Source organism: Motacilla alba, chromosome 13, assembly GCF_015832195.1.
Source record: "Motacilla alba alba isolate MOTALB_02 chromosome 13, Motacilla_alba_V1.0_pri, whole genome shotgun sequence".
Lineage (NCBI taxonomy): Eukaryota > Metazoa > Chordata > Aves > Passeriformes > Motacillidae > Motacilla > Motacilla alba.
Genome location: NC_052028.1, coordinates 16,669,614 through 16,690,387, shown reverse-complemented (window position 1 = coordinate 16,690,387; position 20,774 = coordinate 16,669,614). Strand labels below are relative to the sequence as shown.

General features: G+C 62.3%; 2 protein-coding genes across 9 annotated transcripts in view; both read right to left on the bottom strand.

Annotated features, from left to right (window-relative positions):
• Positions 1-236: 236 nt before the first annotated feature.
• On the bottom strand, positions 237-18,402 carry AFAP1L1 (actin filament associated protein 1 like 1). Of its 2 annotated transcripts, none has more exons than XM_038150610.1 (19): positions 18,255-18,402; positions 7,480-7,608; positions 6,951-7,034; positions 6,556-6,653; positions 6,311-6,422; positions 5,877-5,975; positions 5,293-5,504; positions 4,775-4,954; positions 4,030-4,116; positions 3,710-3,803; positions 3,451-3,603; positions 2,858-3,069; positions 2,466-2,611; positions 2,081-2,159; positions 1,728-1,845; positions 1,438-1,602; positions 1,048-1,226; positions 653-781; positions 237-419 (listed from the first exon to the last, which is right to left on the bottom strand). In XM_038150610.1, the coding sequence occupies exons 1-19, from the start codon at positions 18,379-18,381 to the stop codon at positions 396-398; spliced, it is 2,427 nt and encodes an 808-aa protein (XP_038006538.1). In that variant the 5' UTR covers positions 18,382-18,402; the 3' UTR covers positions 237-395. The 2 variants fall into 2 exon arrangements, with proteins under 2 accessions (XP_038006538.1, XP_038006539.1); XM_038150611.1 differs by having other exon boundaries at positions 1,728-1,842.
• Positions 18,403-19,184: 782 nt separating this feature from the next.
• Positions 19,185-20,774, bottom strand: part of ABLIM3 (actin binding LIM protein family member 3) — a 48,270-nt gene continuing 46,680 nt past the window's right edge. For 6 of the 7 annotated variants that reach the window (XM_038150333.1, XM_038150334.1, XM_038150335.1 and 3 more), the window contains 4 exons: positions 20,689-20,749; positions 20,261-20,268; positions 19,700-19,780; positions 19,185-19,348 (listed from right to left, as the gene is read on the bottom strand). In XM_038150333.1, the coding sequence (XP_038006261.1) occupies positions 19,235-19,348; positions 19,700-19,780; positions 20,261-20,268; positions 20,689-20,749 (264 nt within the window). In that variant the 3' untranslated portion in view covers positions 19,185-19,234. The remainder of the gene's footprint in view (positions 19,349-19,699; positions 19,781-20,260; positions 20,269-20,688; positions 20,750-20,774) is intronic. The other variant, XM_038150339.1, reaches the window with a different exon arrangement.

The following is a 20,774-nucleotide window of genomic DNA, read 5'->3' as shown; positions in this document are numbered from 1 at the left end:
GGTTGCTTTGGTAGATGTTAGCCTGGACACACGCTGATCCCCAAAACTGGAGCACCTGCTGGGCAGCGCCAACTGCCAGCCCCAGGCTGTCCCCTCCTTCCTTCTGCACCCAGAGTGTGTGTCGGACTGCTGGCTGCGGGGCAGGCTCCCCCAGGGCTGGGTTTCCCAGTAGTTTGTGACCCTGATCCACAAGGAACTCCCTTTCCCCACCCGCCTCCCCAGTCCCCTCCCGCCCCCTTCCCCTGGTTTATAGTGGTGGTGCTGCAGTGGTGGGGCGGGCAGAATAGAACGGCTCTTCCACCACGCCTTCCCAGCACCCTCCCAGTGTCTCAGAGAAAAGGGGCTGGCAGCTCCTCCGTGATCCCCAGTGTGTGTTCAGGGCTTGGCAGGTTGATTTAAGTCTGCTTCTTTTCCCATTCCTGCAGAGAAGGGAACAAAAAAAAAAAAAAAAAAAAAAAAAAAAAGGATGAGGAGACATCACTGGAAAAGGAATACTTTAAGGCATCCCTCCCTGCTGGGGGCTTTGGACCAGCATCTTCCAATCATTTCCCTTTCCCACCCAGCCCTGCACTTCCATGATTCCATGGTTAAACAAGGGGTAAAGCTGAGGTTTCCCGTGGGGCCAGGGAGCAGAGGGAGAGCTGAGCAGGACCTTGGCTTTCCGCAGCACGCTGCCCGTGTTGGCAGGGATGATGGAGGGGCTTCTCTTCCTCAGCTCTGCCGCACAGTTCACAGGGACCAAGTGCTCAGGGGGGCTCCCGTTTGGCTTGCTTGTAGTTTCCTGTGGAAAAGGGGGAGCAAGAAAAGCTCAGGAAACCCAGGAAGCATTGACAACCAGATTAAAAAAAAAAAAAAAAAAGCAAAAAAAAAGAGCATGAACTGTAATGAGATAAAAGTTGAGGTGACCAAATTCAACTCACACACCTCTGTCCTCAATGGGACAAAACCACAAGGATGTCCCCTCTCCCCTGTGCTGCTCACCACAATAGCCCAACCACCATTTCTTGCAGAAGTTGGAGTTCTGAGTGAGGAAAAAGGGATGCATACCCCACTCTCAGCCTTGCTGGTCACGGCCAGCCCCAGGGCCGGCCCTCCTGCCAGCGACTGCTTCAGCTGCTCCTTCACTTCGGTCAGCTTGAGCTCCAGATCGACCCGAGACTGCTCCTTCTGCCGGCAGCGCTCCTCCAGCACCGCCACCCGCTGCTCCAGCTCCTGCAGCCGCGGCCCTGCTTGCACAATCACCCAGCTCAGCGCCGGCAGAATCCACCCATCCTCTGCACGGGGACACTAGATGGGGCTGCCAGCCCGGCAGAGCGCTGCAGCCAGCCCAGCTCCCGGCCACAGCGTCCCTGTGGCCAGCCCGGTGTCCCTGTGCTCTGAACCCGGTGTCCCTGTGCTCTGTACCCGAGCCGCAGCGCTCCGATGGCCCCGACCTACCTGTGCTGCCCTTCAAGGCTTCCCGCAGCTCCCGCTTCTCCTTCCGCAGCAGCATCAGCTCGCCGCGGATCGATGCCTTCTCCTTCTCCAGCTTCTCCTTCTCCGTCAGGAATCGCCTGGCGTCCTCCTCGGCCCGGTTCTTGCCGTACCTGTACTGGTTGGCACCTGCAGGCACGGGGAGAGCCCATGAAGGGCTGCAGCGATGGCACCCGCGGTCCAGCTGAGCCCACGCACATCCCTCAGGGGAACTGGCCAGGAGCCCTGGTGAGCTTTGTGGCCCGGGGACTCACTGGACGCGTGTCTCTTCACTTTGACTTGCGGGTCCACCCGACGCGACTTCTCGCTGCAGGACGAGGCGTGGCGCTTCACCTGAGCGGCCCCCGGCCGGCCCGGCTCCTCCTCTGCCTGCTGGGAGGGGAGAGAGCGAGCTGAGACACCTGCAGGGCCATCCCCCAGCTGATCACCTGCAGGACCATCCCCCAGATGAGACATCTGCAGGGCCATCCCCCAGCTGATCAGCTGCAGGGCCATCCCCCAGCTGATCACCTGCAGGGCCATCCCCCAGCTGAGACACCTGCAGGGCCATCCCAGCCCGGCCAGAGCCACTGTGGTGGGAGAGGATGAGCCACGAAGTTGTGCTCACCTGGACCTTCTCATAGGGGACATCATCGTACACCACCCGAGAGGAGTCCGCTCGCTGATCCTGGGACGAGCTGGCCCACCTGCAGAAGGAGGGGTGGGCTCTTCCTTTCCAGAACATCCTTGTCAGCCCCTCAGGGAGCCCTTCCAGCTCAGAGGGATTCCTGCATCTCATGACCCCACCCTAAGACACCCTCCATCAGCACTGATGAAACTCTTTCAGCTTCCCATCCTGCCCTAGGGAACAACCCCTGGGGCACGGACTGTCCCTGAGACCACAGCCACAAACCACAGCCCAGCCTGCGCTCGTTCTAGGGACTCCACATGGCCAAGGATCCCCGTGCCCAGCCCAGCACCCAGCCCCTGGCACTGCAGCAGCCCGGCCTTACAGGTAGGAGTGTCTCACGGCCGTCACGATGTTGGCAATGGTCTCCACATCCACGTAGTCGTAGTGCAAGGCCTCTGGGGCTGTCTGGGAGCCTGTTTCCACCAAGAGGAGACCCAGCCAGCGGCCCAGGTCTTCAGAGCAGCTTGCCTGGAGGACAGAGGAAGAGTTGGGGTGCACCCCCAGCTCCCAGCCCCTCACCCTTGCTGCCCGCCAACACAAAGCCCTGCTGCGCCCTAAGTTCCCGTGCGGCTGCCCCAGCTCACCCAAAAGGTGCCCTGACCTTTCCAGGGGAGCGCAAAACAAGGCGCTGCTCGCACGGGGTGCCGATCATCCCAAGAACTGCTCCTCCAGCTAGGCAACGCCATCCTCTGAGCCCTGTCCCGCCGTGCTCACCTCCAGCGCGGTCACCTCGTGCCCGTGGCGCAGGATGCGGAAGGCGAAGGGGTGCTTGGGGCCCAGGCCGGGCAGCAGCTCGCAGCCGCGCAGGACGATGGCGTTGACGTGCGTGCGCAGGTCCGTGCGGTCCTTGTGGAAGTACAGCGTGTTGCCCTTGAGGCGACACCAGCGCTCCTTCCAGCACTGGTTCACCAGCACGCTGAGGTAGCCTGGGGGTGCCAGGGGGAGGGAAGGGCATCAGCGCCTGCCTGGCTGTGCCTCGGGCAGGCTCTGACAGGACAGAGCTTACAGCATGGCTTCCTGCTCACCCAGCCCTTCCGTGCCTCAGTTTCCCCCCAGACAATCAGCTGGGCCCAGGGGAGCTGCCAGCTCGGTACCACAAAGTCCCCCCAAGCCTTTTTTTGGGGACATGGGTGACTCCTTCCCTACTCATCACTGGAATTTGCAGAGCCAGGCCTAGGCAGCATTTCCCTGCCTGTGGCAATGTCACAGCTCTCCAGTGAGCTTGTCCCCACCCCGACCCCTGCAGCAATGCTGGAGGAAAGATGTCACTCCCCACTGATCCCACTCCACTCCCAGCCCGCACGAACCGCAGCAGGGGATGTCCTCCTCGGTGGAGGAGGTCTGGGTGTCCTCAGGACACGGCTTCTTCTTGGAGAAGCTGATGATCCTGGTGATTTTCTTCCCCGCTGCCCGGCTCATCGAGCCCTTCAGGTCAGCCAGGCCGCTCTTTTTGCCTTTCCCTGGAAGGACAGGGTAGCTGTGTGACCCTGCTGCATCTCCTGGCATCCCACCTGGCTGCAGAGGATGCTGCCCGTGGCTGGGTGGGCAGTGGGGACAGGACTGTACCGTGCTCTCCGTGCTCCCTGCGGGTGGCCGGGGACCCGGTGTCACCCACGGCCACACTGTCCGAGTCCGAGGTGTGCTTCTCCTGGGACAGCCGCTGTGGGAGAGCAGAATCCCATCAGCACCACCCCAGCCCCTCATCCCCCTGCACAGGGCTGGGATTTCCAGCTCCCGTTCCCCTTCCCAGCTCTGCAGAGCTGCTGTGAGAATGGGAAAGGCTCCTCGTGCAGCCCCAGGAATTTGGGGTCCCCCAGCCCTGTGTTCCCCATGTTTGTCCACAGCAGCCCCATGGAGCCCCTGGACAGGCCCCCAGAAACCATCACCTTGTCCAGCTCCATCTTGCACGGCATCACTGGGGAGGTGGGGGCTTCCATCCCGCCTGCTGCTGGACTGCTGGCTTCCTTTATCACCTGCACAGACAGCCCCAGCTGTCACCTCAAAACGACCCGAGGGCCAGGGCTGCCCTCCCTGGCTCAGCGCCTTCACTACCAGAGCCAGGCTGAAGCAGGGGGACAGGTGCTGGTCCCCACAGCTCAGGGCAGCACACCCACATCGGGACTGCTCACACCTTGGCCCCTTCAAAACTTCAACCAGTTCTGTGGATTTTGTCAGGGAGTTTGGAAATCTCAGAAGGGACAGACTTAGGTGCCAAGCCAGCATCACCCTGCCAGCACAGGACACCTCATGACCCCCGTTTTAAGGCGTGCTGTGCCCTGGGTGTGTAAAACCCCCCTGTTTTCCCACATTTGGGGTGACAGCTGTGTCGCTGGTGTGCTCAGAGGCTCCTTTCCCACCCGCCGCCCCTTCCCCGCAGCCCCTGCTTCCCGGCCCCGAACAAAGGCAGGAAAGGGCCCTGGGGAAGAGGAAGGGGAGAGCAAACATCCCCCCAGCCGGGGCTATCAGCGCCGGAGCCGCCCAGGCCCTGGGAAGCGGCCGATAACAGACAGGAGCAAAGCCCCCTTCCCCTTCCAGCAGGGCAAAGCCATTCCCAGGGCAGCCCCCTCCCCAGCTCGGGCAGGGAGGATGCCAAGGCGGGTCTGGGGATGCCCCTGGCGGGAGCAGTGGTACCTTGAGCCACTCCTCAGCCTGCTCCTTGCTCTGCACGGCCAGCACCAGCGCCTCGGCCCCCGGCAGCGAGAAGCGCAGCTCGTGCTTCTTGCGCCGCCCGTCCTTGGGGACGTAAATGACGTTGCAGGTGGTCAGGGGCACCTCCACGTGTGGCTGCCGGTCCTTGGAGCTTTTGTAGCACTGAGGGAAGCGGAGAGAACTGCTCAGGGCTCAGCCAAACCTGCCTGGCTGCTCTGCCGGGGGGTCCCACAGGAGGCGTGGGGTCTCAGGGTCCCTCTCTGGTGGCACAGATGGAGGTGGCTCAGGCCGTGCAACAGCCTGAGGGTGCCCTCTCACTCCGTGGTGTCCCAAAAATAGGGGACCCCTCTGTTCCCTTGCAAGGTAAGTGAGGGCAGCTGCTGCTTGAGGGGCAGCCTTGGGGCAGGGCCTTTGTTTGGATGGTGCTTTTTTCCCTTCAGCTTGGGCTCAGCCAGCCTCCCGACCCCCCAGGAGGTGTCTGTGCCCCAGGCCAGGCTCACCAGCAGCTTGCCATCCCGGATGATGGTGAGCTGCTTGGCCCACTGTCCAAAGCGCTTCTTGCGCAAGAGGAAGGCACAGATCCGGCAATCCTTCACCAGGTTCATGGAGGCCTCCTCCGAGGGCCACTGGTGTGTCAGCTGCTGGCCCTTGCCCTCCTCCTCCTCCTCGTCGTAGGACTCGTAAGAGCTGCTCATGGCATCCGAGTCGTTGTCTGGAAGGAAGCGGGGGAGTCGCCCTAAAAGGTGCCGCACACCCTGCCAGGGTTCCCCATGCCCAGCAGGCTCCAGACAGAGCTGGATGCCAGGAAAGGTGGATTCTGAGACATCCTCTGGAAACAGCAGCGCTTGGCAGCAGCCATCTCCACTTCCCTTGGAATCCCAGCAGGATGCTCGTGGGCCGAGCGCCAGCCCCAGGTGCCTCTTCCCAGAGCCCTGGGCTGGTTTATTTCTCTGCAAGGCTCGCACTTGGAAACCCTGGTTCTCCAGCCTCAACCCCAGCAGCCCCCAGCCCACTGCTCAAGCCCCACCTCGGGCTAGACCTGGCAAAGCTCTCCCCTCCCTGTCGAGGACACCCAGATACCTACAGGAACTTTTCTGCTCCCCGTTTATCCTGGTGACGGGGTAGCTGCTGTCCGCATCCTCGTAATAGCCGTCCTCGATGGAGTTGGGGGGGCTGGAGCTGTCTGCAGGGGAAGCACAGGGGGCTGGAACACCTGGTTTTCCCTCGTGGATGCCCAGTGGGGCACAGCCAAGCACACCCTCCCAGGGCATCCCATCCTCCCGTGGCTCTGATCTCCCATCACCTCACTCCCAGCTCGGCTGGAGCAAACAGCTCCTCGCAATAGCAAGCGGGATGGAAGGGAATGGGACAGGAGCGCTGCTGGTGGGAGCAGCGACAATTCCTTCCCCAGGACGAGCCACTGAGAGCTGCCTGGCTTGTCAGGCAGGTGAGGGGTGCAGCGGGCAGCTCGTGGGGCTCTCCCCACCCTCCTGCTGGCGTGGCTGGAGCAGGACTCACTGCGGGAGGTGATGTACTCGGGGGCCTTGCCAGGGCCCAGGGGCAGCGCTTCCTCGTAGTAATCCTCAGGAGGGGGAGTGGTGGGCAGAGGAGGAGCAGGATCCACAGGAACCTAGAGCAGAAACACCTCCAGCATGAGCAGGCAGCAGCAGGGGTGACAGCCCCAGCAGGGCACAGCAAGGGTCCCACCCTGGCCACTGCCACCTCCCCACGCAGCCCTGGCTCGGGGACAGCCAGGCACTCACGGGTTTGGCTGCCTGGTTCCCCGCCAGCTCCGAGCCAACGGCGTCGCTGGTGTCCCCCTCCTCATCCTGCATGTCCTGCAGGTCCCGCAGGTCACAGTCTGCACGGGGTAAGCAGAGGGTGAGGGGAGCAGGAAAGCAGAGCTGGACATCCCAGCTGTGCCCTGCAGGGACCTCCCTTCCCTGGGAAGGTGCTGGGAGATGGGAATCACTGCTAAACACAGCTGGAACGTGGGTTCCCTCCTGGCCAGCCCCCAAACAGCCCCAGGGGAGCAGGAACAAGCACCCAGAGCGATGACGCCCACTCTGGACACAAGGATGTAGCTGTCACCCTTCTTCCAAAGGACCCCAGGACCAGCACGACCCCCAGGGCACCCCTCCAGCCCGGCCACACGTACCAAACTCCTCAAAGAGGGACTCCACGAAGCTGGTGCCATTGCCCAGGGACGCTGTGTTGACGTACATGTAGTCCACATCCTTCCCTGGAATGGAGGGGGATGCTCTGAGCCTGGGGCAGGCACTGCCACCCCTCGTCCCCACAATCCCAGGGACACAGAGCAGGCCCTGGGGACGGAGGAACCCCCAGGGATGCTGTGGCTCCCCCAGGAGAGCAGGAACGGGGGCTCTGCGAAGGCCCAGGTGCACAGTGCCCACGGAAACCCCCGCGCTCAGCACAAAGCCAGGCAGGAAGAGCTCTGGAAGCAGCGCTTCCGCAGGGAGCAGCCCTCCCTCCTGGAGCCGGGGCACGGCTGACGCCAGCCCGGGGCAGGGAGGAGCTCAGAGGGGAAAGCAGGGAGCGAAGTGCCCTGAGGGGGCTGAGCAGGTGCTCTGCTCATCCCTGCCCTGCAGAAGCTTTTCCCTGCCCTGCTGGGGACACCCAGTGCCTTTGGGAACGGCCAGTGGCCACCACAGGAGAGGGACACAGACCTGCAGGTGGCTGCAGCTTCTGCAGGATGGCGGAGACAGCCAGCTTCTTCTCCTGCGTGGTGGCACTCAGGTACTCGTGGTCCAGCAGCTTGAGCAGAACGCTGAGCTCTGGCAGGAGCTGGTCCAGCACTGAGGGGAGCAGGAAAAATCCCATCAGCCAGGGGGCGTTGGGATGCTGGGGTTAAGACAAGGAAAATGGGCTGAAACTCCAGCAAACGTGGAGCTCTGTAGGACACGTCCCATCACAGGCACCAGCTCTGGGCCAGCCAAGGCCCAAAGGGCAGCCTGGTTTCTAAGAACAGGGCCCCAGCGGGCACGGAGGGGGCACGGGGACCCTGCTGGGCACCAGAGCCGAGGTGCCTGCTGAGGCAGGGCTGCTGGCAGGGGCTGAGCTCAGCAGCAGTGCCCGAGCTGGGCACACTCAGAGCTGGGCACACTCAGCACGGACACAGCTCTGAAGGCGCCTTTGTTTCCCCCCAGCTGAGCTGTCCCCTCCGTCTCCCTTGTTAAACATCCTCCAAAATACAAGGGGGGAGGGAGGGAGAGGGCAGTCAAAGAGGCCTGTGATCCCAGGAGGGCACGCTGAGCAGAGCCTGGGGGAGCACAGGGAGGCAGGGAATTCATTTCCTATGCTCGTTAGGCTTCCAGGCTGAAGGAAATTAATGGGGGGCTGCAGGAAGTGAGGGGAGATTGCTCCAGGGGGGCAGCAGGGGATGGTGGCACACCCAAGTCACCTGGGAGGCGAGGACCAGATTGCTCCGGGGGGCAGCAGGGGATGGTGGCACACCCAAGTCACCTGGGAGGTGAGGACCAGCACAGACAGGAGCTGGTGGGAGCAAGCACAGAGCCCCAGAGCTGGCCCAGGGGACAGGGACACATCTCCTGTGCTGGTGCCAGTGCCCGTGGGGGCTCTGAGCCCGGGGACAAGGGCAGCAGGACAGCAAAGGGCTCCTGGGGAGGAGGGGTGGGGTGTCACAGTGACCACAGGTGACACACGGACCCCGTGTCCCCTGCTCTGGGAGAGCTCCAGATGGGGCTGGCAAATGGCTCCCACCTGCTGCTTCCTGCTGGGGCTTCTCCTACGTCCAAAATCTGTGGGATCACCCCCCTGCCCTGCACGCAGGCTTTGGGCAGACACCCAGGACAGACGGGGACACCAGCAGCGCCCTCCTCTCCACGTCTGCAGCCTGTCTGAGGCAGCACGGGAGATGTCCGTGAGCTCTCTGGGCCTGGCAAGGCCAGGACCCGCGGCAGCAGATGGCTTTAGCATTAACCAGCAGGCTTGCATGGGCCGGGGGGACCCAGGGTGGCTCTGCTGGGCGGGGTGACCAGGGGACAGCAGCAGGACACCGGGGCAGCGCTGCCAAACCGTGCCCTGGCAGCAGCACCAAGCACGGCGCGGCGAGGGAGCCGCGGCCCCTGCAGCCCCCCTCTCCACCCCACACCAGGCCAGCTCTAAAAATAGAGCCCACAAGTGCTGCCCTGCTCAGGGAGCCTCTTCCCAGCACAGAGATAAGGGCTGGGCACAGGCTGCAGCTGCACAGCCTCCCTGCCCCTCCCGGCTCTGCTCCAGCACAGCAGCAAAAACCGGGTCCTGCTCCAGTGACCTGCAGAGAGGAGGAAGAGGAGGAGGAGGAAGAGTCTCTGGCCAAGCCAAAGCAGGAGTTTCCTGTCACTATAGGACACGAAATGAAGACACGCTTATTGCTGCTCCTGAGGTGAATAAAAAAAGGGAAGTTTATTTTCTGACTCCAACATTTATAGTTTTCTAAAAGTGACAGTGGAGTGGAGGGTGACAGTGCCACCTCTCCAATGACACTGGACAGACCAACAGTCTATTAAATCTCTTTTCCTCCACGAAAGAATGTAAGACAATAAATTATTTACAGAATTGTGTGTGAAGAAGTTTGCTACAAGAATGCAAACATCAGAAGGCTTAGCAAAATCTTTAAAGATCAGGGTGACAGTTTCCTGGTGTAGAGACCCAGCTTTTGCAAGGGGAGAGATGAGACGAGCCCATGGAAGTCTGACTCCAAGAAAAGCCCAGCCTGCAGCTTGAGAGAGCCCCGGGGAGGGGAGAAGCTGAATCACAGCTCTGAAATGCGGTGGGAGGTGCTCAGGGACCCCCATCCTGTGCTCACAGCTCTCCCACCTCCGGCCACGCTTCCTCCTGCACCAGGTGATGCCTGGGGCCGGGGGAAATCGGATGCTGGGAGTAACAGCCATTGTTTGTAGCTAAAATAAAACCCAGGCACAAATAAATGCTTCCTGTTGGCAGGGCTGGGCCCTCGGCCGCTCTGCCTGCCAGCACAGGGCTCCTCACAGCTGCCACCCGCAGCAAAGCGACCTCGGCAGCTCCCGGGATGCCCCAAATAGGTGGGGACAGCCCCAGGGACACCCCAGCCCCCGGGGCAGCCCCGCAGGGAGGTGCCTGTGGGACAAACAGCCCCAGAGCTGCTCTCTGCAGCACACCAACCCCGCTCACCTGTGCACAGGTGGACGTGGAGCCACCTGCAAGAGCCCTGCAGGGCTGGGACATGTCCCCACGCCCAGCATGGCACCACCAGAGGGGTGAGATGCTGGCAGCCCCTCCAGCCCCAGCACTGCTGCTCTCTGAGCAAGCCCACGGGCACTTGGCTGAGCTCCCAGGGCAGCTCCTGTCCCCATCCCCATCCCAGGGAGGTTTCTTTCTGCTGGGGAGGAGGAAGCGCCTCGGTGGGGGTGGCTTGGCACTCCCAGAATTGTTCCTTTGTGCAAGGGGACGTGCAGGGGACAGCAGGACAGAGCTGCCTGCGCCCTGCCCGCGGCCACTGCTGTGGCACTGCCCTGCCAAGGGGGCACGAGAGGGGCAGCACGGGGCCCTGGGGGCGGCAGGAGCCAGCCAGGCTCTGCTCCCATCCCTCAGCACCTGCTGGGTGCAGGACAAACTGGGATGGGCTGGCAGGGCCAGGAGCAGCAGCTTGGAAAACACCATCACCACCTCCTCCTCCTCCTCCCAGTCTGTCCTGCTCCAGGCCACAGGGGTTTCAGGGAAAAGCCAACCATCAATGATCACTCTTGAGCCCTGGCAGCATCCCCTGACAGTGGAAGATTTGCTGAGGGGCCACTCGGTGCACATGAATCATCTCCTCCCTGCAAACAAGGGCCCCTTGAGCGGGGAGGATGGGGGGAGCTCTGACTCTGCCTCCGACAATTCCAGCAGGACTGAGCACTCGGGGCTGGCTCCTGCCACCCTCCCTGGCCCTCCAGCTGCCCCTCACTGGGGTAACCCCGTGACCTCGCCCCCAGTTTGGGTGCTGCAGCACCCCTGGGTGCTGGGGAGCCCAAGGCAAGCTCAAATCCCAGCACTTGCAGCGTGCAGGCAGAGCAGCCGTGCACAGCCCCTGGGGCCCTCCTCATCGTGGCCTGGCAGGAATTAACATCCTCAGCTGATAGCCTGGGAAAATCCATCCCGGGAGCTGAATGTGGAACCTGGCTGCTCGAGGGGGCACAAAGCCCCCAGTTCTGCCCCCACAGCAGCAGCTCCTCCCCTTACACAAGGGCTTGGAGGGCTCCTCCATCCTGGGAGAGGGGCAGATGAGCCACCAGGAGGGTCAAAAGCCACACAGGGTGCCTGGCTGTGCCACCAGGAGGGTTAAAAGCCACACAGGGTGCCCTGGCTGAGCACCAGAAGGGTTATAAGCCACAAAGGGCTCCAGGCTGTGCCACCAGGAGGGTCAAAAGCCACAAAGGGTGCCTGGCTGTGCCACCAGAAGGGTTAAAAGCACACAGGGTGCCTGGCTGTGCCACCAGAAGGGTTAAAAGCCACAAAGGGTGCCTGGCTGTGCCACCAGGAGGGTTAAAAGCACACAGGGTGCCTGGCTGTGCCTGCTGAGCCTCCTCCATCAGTGCCCATGTGCTGCAGACACCCAGCACTGGCAGCAGCTCTGGGGATCCTTTCCCAGCTCGGCTCCAGTGGCCCCAGTTCACTCCAGCAGTGGCACAGAGGGTCCTGGGCCTGTCCCAAGCCTCTGCCAGCTCAGGCTCCCCTCGCCAGGACAAGCAGCCCTGCACAGAGCCTTATCTGATGGCCTTGCCCAGCAGAGCCCAGCCGAGCCCGGCCCAGAGCTGCTCCCCCAGCCAGGCTCTGCCCAGCCCCTGCCCCACCCTGGCTCTCTGCAGAGGGGCTCTGAGCGCTCAGCACCTCCCAAAAACGGGACAAGAGCTGGGGGACACCCCTGGGGCCACAGCTGTGCCCTGCAGGAGGGAGCTGGACACAACACCCCCCGTGAGCACACTCCTTCCCCAGGAGACACAGCCTGTCACATCCTCCTCCCGCTCCCGAGGAGGAAACAGGAGTCCTGAATGCAGGGAAGCGTAATTAGAGCTGGTAATTACAGCTGGTAATCACAGCTGATGGAGCCGCGGAGGGCAAAGATTGTCACCTGCATTGTCACCTGCATTGTCACCTGGCAGCTCACACACTGCCGGAGCCACCCCGCACTCCGGGGGGCAGAGAAGCCTCTTCCCCGAGAGATTCCATGAAATGGGAACGGGATTACACGGGATCCCACCCCGGGCGGTGCCAGGACAGCCCGAGGCAGAGGCGCTGGCTGAGGATCACCCCCAGGCTGGGTCCGGGCTCTCCTGGTGCTGCCACACCCCGAGCACTGTGGGCTGTGGGTGGCAGAGCTCCCCCTCAGTGCCAGCCCCTCACCCGGGCACCCCAGGGCTGGGCAGTGCCACCCCAGCACAGCCACGGGCACCAGGGGACACGGGCTCCCTGCAGGGACATCCTCCAAGGGACAGAGGGTCCCTGCAGGGACATCCTCAAAGGGACAGAGGGACAGAGGGTCCCTGCAGGAACATCCTCCAGGGCACCAGGGGACAGAAGGTCCTTACAGGGACATCCTCAAAGGGACAGAGGGTCCCTGCAGGGACATCCTCAAAGGGACAGAAGGACAGAGGGTCCCTGCAGGGACATCCTCCGTGGGACAGCCCCTGCTGGGCTGCAGAGCATGTCCTTGTCCTTCCTCACAGCAGCCTGGGAGTGCTGCAGGTAATTATTAACAGGCTGATTAAATCACCAACAAGCACCTCCTTGTGACCCAGGCTGCCAATGACCCCCCCAGTGCCCCGGGCTGTGGCAGGACCCCCTCCCCAGGGGCTGTCCCCCCTTTCTCTGCCGCCTGGAGAAGGTCGTGGCTGTTTGCTTTAGCTCACCCAAAGCAAACTTCATCCCCCTGGCCTGGAGGCTGCAGCCACCCCCAGCCCAGAGGAGCAGGGGGTGGTTCCTGGGTCACCCCTCTCCCACAGCGAGATGCTGAGCAAATAAAATCACCCGGGTGACAGATCTGAGTGACCCTGCTGTGTCCCCACAGAGGCACGGGCAGCCTCCACACCCCGCCCTAACCCCAGCCACGAGGGGTTTCCAGCCCCAGCTCAACACAATCAGCTCTGGAAAATCACATGGAGCGGGTTTAGAACTCCCAGACCACATTTCAGGACCCGGTGCCAGGCTCAGACTACATTTTAGGACCCGGTGCCAGGCCCAGACTGCATTTTAGGACCCGGTGCCAGGCCCAGACTACATTTCAGGACCCGGTGCCAGGCCCAGACTGCATTTTAGGACCCGGTGCCAGGCCCAGACTACATTTGAGGACCCGGTGCCAGGCCCAGACTACATTTGAGGAGCTGGTGCCAGGCTCAGCAGGCTCATGGCAGGATGCTCCAGCCGGGGAGCTGGGCTCAGAGGCTGCTGGCTGGAAAACACATGTAAATAATGAATGAAAAGGAGAGGCTGGAGATGCCCTTTAAAGGAATAGTCAGGCAGGGGCGAGACCTGCTGAGTAATGTATAAAAAACAAGCTTCAGGCAGAGGAGAGATGTTAGGATTACTCGGGACCCAGAATAAACTGTGTTTCCTCCAACCAAAATTTTGGTGTCGGCCTTTTCCAAACAAACTCCAGCAACAGGTTGGCCTGGGCTCCTCTCCAGAACTGGGAGAGGCCCTGGGATGGTGCCCCAAGCCTCTGGCCACCCCTGTGCCCACCCTCCGTGGTGGGCAGAGCACTGGGAAGCCTCCCTGGGTCACACCTTCCTGCCTGGGGGCACCTGGAGCTGTCACCTCCCTGGAGCCCTTGGTCTCCTCCAAAGCTCAGCCTCCAGGAGAGCTGGAATTGCAGCAAACTGCAGGAATTGCAGCAAACTGCAGGAATTGCAGCTAACTCCAGGAATTGCAGCAAACTGCAGGAATTGCAGCTAATTGCAGGAATTGCAGCTAGCTGCAGGAATTCTAGAGGAAAACCCCAATTCCCACCAGTCCATGCCACCACCCAGGGCTGGATCCAGCCCCCACATCCCCAAAATCTCCTCTGGTGGGGGTGGAAAGCTCTCTGCACCCCAGGAGACACTTCTCCACGTCCCGTGCATCCCCATTCCCCAAAGCCAAGCTCCAAAACGCCCTGGATGCAATTCCCAACCTGCAGGAGTGAGACCAGAGCTGGCACATCTTCTTGGGAGGAAAAGTCACCCGGGGAGCTTGTGACAGGATCCTGAGCGGGAGAGGAGGATCCAAACCCTGACCCAGCAGGGGATGAGCAGCGATCTGCAGGATTCCCAAACCCCACTGCCCTTTCCCGAACGCCCCCAAGAGCAGGATGTGGATCCTTCACAGAGCTGCGGGAGGAGAACCCACAGACGCCAGAGGGGGAAATATCCTGGAGCTGGGGCAGGGAGATGTGCCCAGCACCAGACCCTGGCACCCCTGCCCTGACCATGCCCAGGAGTTCAGAGCTGTGCTGGACACGAGTCCCCCTGCCTGCTGGGGGATCTGGGACCCTGCAGCGGCCACCTCAGCCCTGTCCCCAAGTCCCCAGGGCGCAGCAGAGGGTCTCTGTGTGCGGGGCTGGGGCCGCGCTGCCCCCAGGACCCTCGGCCAGCAGGATGAGCGTTGTTTTCTCAGCCCTTCCCTTTCCTTCCCTTGCCAGGCTCCGCCGGGAGCATCAGGTGCAGCGGCAAGGCCACCAGCGACAGCATTTCCTACCCGATTAACCCCTGCCGGGCAGGGCTGCAGGGCCAGCAAAACCGCGATGTCCCGGCGGGAAAGGTGACAAGGTGTGACAGACTGCTCTGGTGGCTCCACCAGTGCTGGGACTGGTTCACCCTGCTTTTAACTCCAGGACACCAAAAACCTGCTCCGACTTAAGTTCTATTCCTTCTTCTGTCCCTCACAGCCACGGTTTCCCAAAGTTAAAATGAGCAGCTGTTCCTCCATCACAAACTTGGGTGGGTTTAATGCTCAAAAAAAAATAAAACAAAACCCTGGAGAAAGCCAAAGCCATTCTTCAAAGTGCTCATTACACATCTCCTGCTAATTGGCAGCAATCAGAGCATGCCAGCGTCTCCCCCAGCTCCCTCTTATCACTTCCAGGATCAAATGCACACGAAAACCACTTCAAAAAAAAAAAAAAAAAAAAAAAAAAGAAAAAAAATGATTTTGAGCATGGAAACCCCTTGCAGCAAAGCTGTTTTTGTTCCAAACTGTTACGAAATGTCAGTGTTTCCCCTCGCCTGCCAAAGAGCCCGCTTTGATGCCACGGGAGGCTTTATCAGGAGCAGGAGAGGAAGGAGCTGCCGCGGGGGGAGGCTCTGAGAGGTTATTTTATCCTTCCCCACTGCAGATTGTCAGCCCAGAATGCACCCGGGGACCTGAGCTCCCCAAATGCCGCTGCTTTCAGCGCCTCGGGGTGACGACAGGCGGCTGCTGCCTGCCACGGTGCCCTCCCTGCTCTGTCACCTCCCGGGTGCCCTGGCTGGGGTGCCAGCCCCTTGTTTGTGCAGGGCTGGCACTGAAAGGTTTCCAGCCCCATTGTCTCGCCGCTGGCCTGGGACAGTGACATTGAATCGATATTTTATACAGGACAGAGAGTCGTGGCATTCATTTGAAGGTTCCTTATATGCAGGAGGAGATGTGCTCCTCAGGAGGGAGTGTGAGCTGTGCCAGACTAGATAACAGGGAAGGGTTAAGGGCTTAGGACACAAGTCTGGGAAGGCAGAAACCACTCCAAGCCTCCACTCTGCTCCACTGTTATCTCCTGTCCCCAGCAAGTGATTTGGCCACGGAACAACAGGCAGAGCTTGGGTCGAGCCCAGTGCTCTCCTCTGAAAAGGCTTCCCACTGCTTGGGACGAGACAGCTTCTTCAAAACCCTAAACAAAGCTTTCCTGGGCAGGGATGGGAGCTCCTGCAGGCCCGCGGGAGCTCCGGCGGTGCTGCGCAGGGAAGGGCACGGCAGCCTCGCAGCTCAGCACGTTTGCACAGGAAAAGAGCATTTCCAGGTCAAGAGTGGGAAGGAGGCAGGTTTTCCAGGCAGTGCAGGCAGATAGGACAGTCCCCAGGGCTCCTGGCTTGGGGACAATCCCACAGTGTCCCTCCTCCGGAGCTGCCGGGAGGCTTCTCACCGATCCAGCCTCTCCCTGCTGCGCTGCACACGGCAGGAGACTGGAAAATCCAGAGGGGCAAACAACTCCAGGGCTTTATCAGCATCCCACCTCCCGCCCCGCTTCACCCACCCAGGGGGGGCTCAGCCCCTTCCCCACCTCCCACCCCGCTTCACCCACCCACGGGGGGCTCAGCCCCTTCCCCACCTCCCCCGGGGCAGGAACAGGCGGTGGCCGAGTTTCCATGGAAGGAATGGCTGCAATGCGGAGGGGAGCTCGGCACTTGCCCGGCGCTAACAGCTGGCCCGGGCTGTGCTCCTGAGCAGCCAGAGCCTCCCTTTCCACCGGCAGGATTCCTGCTGCCAGCTCGCAGGCACGATCCCGGCTCCCTCCCACCCGTCCTGCAGCCTCCCCATTCCTGTGGGCGAGCTGGAGCCAAGTTTATCCCTGACACATCTCCGTGGCTTTGCTGGATTTAGAGCCCAGATAAGTTTGGGGCAGGACCTGAATTGGGGTGGCTCGAAAGGTCAGGGAAGAGACAGCAGTGAGGGAGGAGAAGCCACGTGTGAGCACAGGCGTGCTTGAGGGAAGGAGCGCCTCCCAAATCACACTTTGGGAGCTGGGTTCTCCATCAGCACAACCTGAAATAGCTCTGCCGACAGCACCAATCCCCCCAGTCAGCCACTGGTGCAGAGCTGGGCCACGACTGGGTGCTGCCCAGCCTGCTGGGCATGAGAAAAAACGGGCAGAGGATACACCAGGATACAGCAGGGCCTGAGCAGAGCTCCAGGGGAAGGAAGGGGCTGCCAGAGAGCAGCCAGAGACTGGGAATGGCACGGAGCTCCTGCCTAACGCCAGACCCCCCCTTTCACTGGGGAAGGGAACCTTCCCTGCACGAGTCACAGCCCCCAGAGGGATCCAGCAGCTCTGGCTGATGAGCAGGAGGGGCTGGGGGGGTTTCCATTAGCAAGGAGCCATCCAGGTGCCAACTGCAATTCATCACAAACACTCAAAACAAAGCAGGCGGGCACCAGCGAGGGGGATAAAACAGCTCTTCCCTGGCAGGGTCAACCTGTGGAGAGGCCAAACCATGCCCAGACACCGCTCTCTCAGCTGGGCATCCCCTCCTCCCCTGCCGTGAGGTCCTAGGTTTGATTTTTGGGGTGCAAACAGGGAGTGTCCCATCAGCTGACACAGCGGGACAAAGGGGAAGCCGAGACCCTCTGCCCCCCCTGTCCCCAGCAGTGATGTCCTCTGGGACCCTGGAGGACAGCTCTGGCATCAAGTGCCACTGCACAACACTCCCCTCCTGCCACGGCTCCCTCCTTCAGAGCGGGCAAAGCCACCCTGGCTGGGCACAGCCACAGGGGACGGCTGTCCCTGTCCCCTTCCCTGTCCCCTCGCAGGCTGCAGGCCGCTGACACCGTGCCTGTGTTCACAGCAGTCCCAAACTCCTCCGAGCTGTTTCCACTGCGGAAACGCCACCCCATCCTTTTACATCGGCAAGGGGAACTCTTGACCCCCGGGGCTTCGCGGCGCTGACCCGCGGCTGCGGACACAGCGCTCCTGGCACTGCAGCGTGGCCCAGCCCCTGCAGCCAGAGACGCCCCTGGCCACCGCCTCATGGCTTTTGGCCAGTGCTTCTGCAGCACCTCCAAGGACAGGTCAGGGGCCAGCACCCCCGTGCCCCATCATGTCACCACCTGCTGCTCCTGTGCAGCCCAGGCTGCAATCAGCTGCAGCGGCACCAATCCCCCTGCAAACCTCCCCGTGCTCCCTCCAGGGAGCCGGCGGCCCCAACAGAGAGCCGGGAGCTTCTTCGCAGAGCTGGCCCAAAGCCCTGGCAGGTTCCTACAGATCCCGGATCAAAGCCCAGGAGCTCGGTGAGCCCGGTGCCACAGGCTGCAGGCAGGAATCCCACACGTGTGGGAAGGAGCTGCTCCCAGCAGGGTGGGGATCGGGCCCTCGGCGCCTTGGGGACACTCCCGGACAGGGAAACCCTCTGAGCCCCATGGGGGAACGTCACCTCCCTTCCCACGACCACAATTTCCCCTAACAAGTGCTTACACCCCACAGCCTCCCTTGCAGGCTGCTGGTGTTTTACCCATCCTACCAGCAAAGGGAAACTGCTTCCAGTTGGTGCCCAGCCGGCCCTGCTGGGGAGCAGGGACCCGCGGGGATGCACCCGCTCGGCTGGCACGGGATGCGCCACCCGCGCTCCCCTGAGCCTGGCACGGCCATCCCCGGTGCCCTCCGCGCTGTGCCCCGCGAGGGGATGCGGGTCCCGTGCCATCCCATCCCGTGCCATCCCATCCCATCCCATCCCATCCCATCCCACCCCGTCCCGTCCCTTACCGCTGAGCCGGTCCATGCTCCGGAGCCGCGGCACCGCGGCCGCCCCGGGAGCTGCGGGCGGGCGAGTGTCGGGCTCTGCGGCCGCCCGGCGGGGCCGGCTCTGCCTCGGGGCGGCCAATCCCTTCATCCGCCCCTCCCTCCCTGCCTGCCTCCCTCCCTGCCTCGCTCGGAGCACGGCAGCGCCCAGCCCCGGCACGGCACGGCACGGCACCGGGGACAGCCCTGGCTTGGGGTCCCCTGCCAGCCTGCGCCCCCGTCGGTGCCACCTCCACCTGCCCGGCTCGGGCAACTTCGGTTTAGGGGGAAAAAATCCCGATTTCCCACATTCCCCTTATTTTTTTTCATAAAGGGAATGAGGTTGTTTCCACAGGAGCACCTTCCCCGCTGTCTGTGGTGCTCTGCTTTCCTGTTTGCTCGTCCTGCAGGATTTCCAGGCATACAGCAGGGCTGGACAGTCCCAAAAACAGGCCAGGGAGCTGTGGGGTACCAGCAGGAGCTGGGTCAGCTGTGAGGGGACAGCACAGGTTCTACCTCCGCCGTGCCATGAGCCACATTCTGGTCCCCTCTGAAACCCTGGTGTCCCCATGGAGTGGATTCAGTGCCCTCCCTGCCATCCAAAGCTGCCCAAAACTCCATCAGCAGTTCCCCCTTGCAGGGGTTTGCCAGGTGTGAATCCTCCCCATCCCCTGGTGTCCCTGTGGAAACTGAAATATCAGGTGTGAATCCCCCCCATCAGTGTCCCTGTGGGGCAGCAGTGACAGACACCAGGTCTGGGGAGAGCCCAGGGATCCGCACAGAAATCAGGCTGGAAAAGGAAAGGAAACACAGAGCACCAAACGATCTGCAAGACTCCAATTCACTCTCAGGGGTGCAGGGAGGGCCCCCGTGGCCCGTCCAGCCCCGAGAATCATACAGAGTGCAGTATAGAGATCTCTCTATGTATATATTTATAGGTATGTATATATTTATAGTGCGCTGGGTTAAAAGAGCCGGGCCTGCTTCTTCAGCTCGTTCCTCTTCCACAGCGCCAGGCGGTCGAACTCGGCCATGGTCATGCCGAAGATCTGGTAGAATTCCTCCTGGGACAGGTGCCTCTGGGGAGAAACAGGAGGCTGGGCCAGAGCTGGGCACCTTCCAGGGGCTCTGAGGGCAGGCCCTGCCCGCTGGGACGATGGGGGGACACGAGCCCAGCACTGCTCCCTCGAGAAGGGGGGGACCTGCCTCCTTCCCGCCCCTGCCAGAGGCACAAGGGAGCGGCAGGAGCTTGTGACAGTGCCCTGCCACTCGTGTGCCCCTGAGCAGACCTGGACACGCTCCTCACACGGCCACGAGCCCCACACACTGCGTGCCAGGGCAGTGGGACCATGGGATCAGTGCCAGTGCCACCCCGTGGGATCGGGTCCCTCTGCGCCCCGACTGTCCCCAGGGCAAAAAGCTCTTCTCACCTCCAACCGAGTCCTGTCCACGTCTTTGGGCAGCTGGTTCCTCCCCCTCGTCTTCACCAGGAGCAGCTCGTAGGGGTAAATCTGCACGGGGACAGGGACAGGGACACCGTGGGGCAGCCACCAGACACTTGGGGCACCCTTGGGAATGAGGGCAAGGCCTCCTCGGGTGGGTTTGGGTTGCAGAGCTGCCTCCAGGGCTTGGGTGGGACAAGGAGAGGTGAGAACTGCTCTCGGGGTGACTGTGATCCACCCTGAAGCTCCACGGTGGCTCTGGAACAGGCTGCTCGCTCTGCGGAAGCAGCAATGACCCAGGCACTGGTGACAGCAGGCAGCCACCAGCACAGCCCCCTGCTCTGCTCCTCAGCCAGGGCACAGTTCTGCTCAGCAGCACCTGCGGGAGGGGACGGGCTCGGCTGGGAGCCCCCCAGCCCTGGCATGGGCTGGCAGGTCGAGGATGGAGGAGAATAGAGGGCAGAGCTTCCCTCTGAAGAGCCTGGGGACACACGGGCACATCCCTGGGGCTCTGGCTGGTGGCCTGTCCTTGCAGCAGAAGGGTCTTACCTTGTACTCTGTGGGGAGATCAGAAAGAGAGACATGAGCCACCCCTCTGCTGTCACCACCCTGCCCCGAGGCTGCGGGGACCCCGTCCCCCTGCAGCCCCCCGTGCAGAGCTGCCTGCCAAGGGGGGTTGGCAGCCCTGCAGCCCCTCAGCATGTCCCCAGGGTGCCCGCAGGGTCCCAGGGGGGTTGGCAGCCCCTCAGCATGTCCCCAGGGCAGGGTCCCAGGGGGGTTGGCAGCCCCTCAGCATGTCCCCAGGGTGCCCACAGGGTTCCAGGGGTGTTGGCAGCCCTGCAGCCCCTCAGCATGTCCCCAGGGCAGGGTCCCGGGGGGTTGGCAGCCCTGCAGCCCCTCAGCATGTCCCCAGGGCAGGGTCCCGGGGGGTTGGCAGCCCCTCAGCATGTCCCCAGGGTCGCAGCCCTGCCCCTCACCTCGCATGCCCCAGTTGACGGCGTTGGTGCTGTCGTAGTGGAACAGCTCCGCGCTGGGAGGCTGCGGAGGGATGGAGAGAGGGCAG

Excerpts from the sequence above, each read along its gene's own strand:
- AFAP1L1 (XM_038150610.1), bottom strand. The coding sequence starts at position 18,381 with ATGAAGGGATTGGCCGCCCCGAGGCAGAGCCGGCCCCGCCGGGCGGCC. Across the intron at positions 6,654-6,950 it reads GTCCCTCTTTGAGGAGTTTG|ACTGTGACCTGCGGGACCTG; the intron begins GTACGTGTGGCC and ends TACCCCGTGCAG. Across the intron at positions 3,604-3,709 it reads CAGGGAGCACGGAGAGCACG|GGAAAGGCAAAAAGAGCGGC; the intron begins GTACAGTCCTGT and ends CTGTCCTTCCAG.